Source organism: Haliaeetus leucocephalus, unplaced genomic scaffold (assembly GCF_000737465.1).
Source record: "Haliaeetus leucocephalus isolate CR32 unplaced genomic scaffold, Haliaeetus_leucocephalus-4.0 Scaffold193, whole genome shotgun sequence".
Lineage (NCBI taxonomy): Eukaryota > Metazoa > Chordata > Aves > Accipitriformes > Accipitridae > Haliaeetus > Haliaeetus leucocephalus.
The window spans coordinates 745,130-747,117 of record NW_010972629.1 but is presented as its reverse complement, the minus strand read 5'-3'; the positions used below and the strand labels follow the sequence as shown (position 1 = coordinate 747,117).

General features: G+C 64.2%; 2 protein-coding genes across 2 annotated transcripts in view; both read right to left on the bottom strand.

Annotated features, from left to right (window-relative positions):
* The window catches only part of JTB (jumping translocation breakpoint), a 1,625-nt gene extending 1,415 nt beyond the window's left edge, over positions 1-210 (bottom strand). Inside the window, exon 1 of the mRNA XM_010565569.1 lies at positions 76-210. The gene's annotated coding sequence lies outside the window, so the exon portion shown is untranslated. The remainder of the gene's footprint in view (positions 1-75) is intronic.
* The window catches only part of RAB13 (RAB13, member RAS oncogene family), a 1,485-nt gene extending 327 nt beyond the window's left edge, over positions 1-1,158 (bottom strand). The window contains exons 1-6 of the mRNA XM_010565618.1: positions 929-1,158; positions 781-841; positions 573-650; positions 400-489; positions 247-312; positions 76-126 (exon numbers count right to left, since the gene is read on the bottom strand). Coding sequence (XP_010563920.1) covers positions 76-126; positions 247-312; positions 400-489; positions 573-650; positions 781-841; positions 929-1,089 — 507 coding nt within the window. The 5' untranslated portion in view covers positions 1,090-1,158. The remainder of the gene's footprint in view (positions 1-75; positions 127-246; positions 313-399; positions 490-572; positions 651-780; positions 842-928) is intronic.
* Positions 1,159-1,988: the final 830 nt, after the last annotated feature.

Sequence of the window (1,988 nt, the reverse complement as noted above, 5' to 3'; positions counted from 1 at the left end):
AGGAGGGGTGAGGGGTCGGGGGGTTGCCGGAGCAGGGGGGGGTGTCCCTCCCCCGGTCCCCCCAGCTCCACTCACCGCTTTCCGGGAGGATTTCTGCAGGATGTCCCGCGCCAGCGTGCTGAAGGCCTGGGGAGAGGAGATGGTCAGCAGGGACCCCCTCCGGGGATGGGGAACCCCCCCAGTGCCGCTCCCGTTGGGGGGGGGGGTGTGCGGCCCACCCCCCCTACATCTGGGTCCCCCTCTCACCTCTTCCACATTTACGCTGGACTTGGCACTGGTCTCGAAGAAGCGGATCCCGTGCTCCTTCGCCAGCTGTGGGACAATGGGACCCCCCCCCGGCTTTGAGCCAGGTGCTGGGGTCGGGGGGAGCCTCCCCAGCCCCACGGTGCCCCCCCTTACCTTCTCGGCCTCGTCCCGCTGCACTTTGCGCTTGGCCTCCATGTCGCACTTGTTGCCGATGAGGAGACGCTCGACCCCGGCAGAGGCATTCTGCAGGCAGGAGAGGATGGGCAGGACCCCCCCCTGCCCCCCCCGGCCCCCCTCACGTGTCCCCAACCCCAATGCACACCCACCTCCTTGATGCTTTTCATCCAGTTTTGGATATTCTCAAAGGATTTCTCATCAGTGATGTCGTACACAAGGATGATGCCCTGCCAGGATGATGTGGTCACTGGGGCAGAGACCCTCCACCCTGGTTTGAGGGGGGGGGGTCCTCATCCCCAGGCAGCCACAGTCTGTCCCCCCCACCTTCTGGGGGCTGCTGGCACCCCCCCACCATACCACGGCTCCACGGTAATAGGCTGTTGTGATGGTTTTGAAGCGCTCTTGTCCCGCTGTGTCCCTGGGGCAGAGGCAGAGGAGAGGGGGGTGAGGGCAGCTCGACGGGAAGCTGGAGGGGTCCCCAATTCCACACACACACCCCACTTACCAGACCTGCAGCTTGATCTTCTTCCCATCGATGTCCACTGTCCGGATTTTGAAGTCGATCCCTGGGATGGAAGGAGAGAGACAGGGGCTAGTGATGCATCTGGAGCAGATGCCATAAACAGTTCCACTCCCAGTCCCAGCCCCCAGTTTCCCAGTAACCATCTGGCATCCCAGGAAAGGTGGGGGGAGCAAAGTTCAAGCCTGGCACCAGCTGCAGCGGGTGGGAGAGAGTCACCGGCATCCCCAAGTGGGTGGGAGAGGGTCACCGGCATCCCTAAGCCTGCTAGACACCGCATTCCTGCAGAATGGCATCACCCCACACAGATGCCTGCCATGCTGCCCACGCCGGGGTGGCAGGGGTGGGCGCAGAGACCAGAGAAAGGGAGCTGCTGGACCCCCCCAATCAAGTCAACCAGTCCCAAAAGCTGTCAGATGCCCCCCCAAACTCCCATGTCCCTGCAGCCATCCCCCCCCCCCCCCCGGCCCTGTTTCAGGACACCCTGTTTCAGGGGCTGAAGTGGAGGAGGAGGAAGGGCTGGAGCAGTTGGGGGGCAGCCCCTAGGACCAGAGCCCCAGACTGGGAGGGTGATGGTGGGGTACAAGCTGGATGGACCCCAAGCCCAGCTGGCATCTCCACACCAGAGTTTATGGCACAGGTCGTGCTGGGATGGCTGCTCCAGGCTCAGGAAATGGTTTTACCAGCACGATGGAAACTTGGAGGAGGATGGGGTAGTGGGTGCCGGGGTCCGAGCTCGGTGTCGGCCGCTGAGCAGGATCAGCGTCGAGCCATGGCCAGCATCACCGTGCCACGCCAGCTTCCTTCGTAATGCAGCCCCTGGAAATGGCTCAGACCTCCCCGTTCACCACTCGGGATGAGACACACACAGAGCTGCCCCGTCCCCGGGTCTCCTGACAGTGCCGGAGTGTGGGTGAGAGGCCAGCGGGGGATGGAGAAGGAGAAAGACAGCGAGCGAGCGATGAGAGCAGACCCAACCGCCCCGGCCTTCGTCCAGCCGCCCCGGGGTTGAGCGGTGGGGACCCGGTGGGCGGTTGGGTGGGGG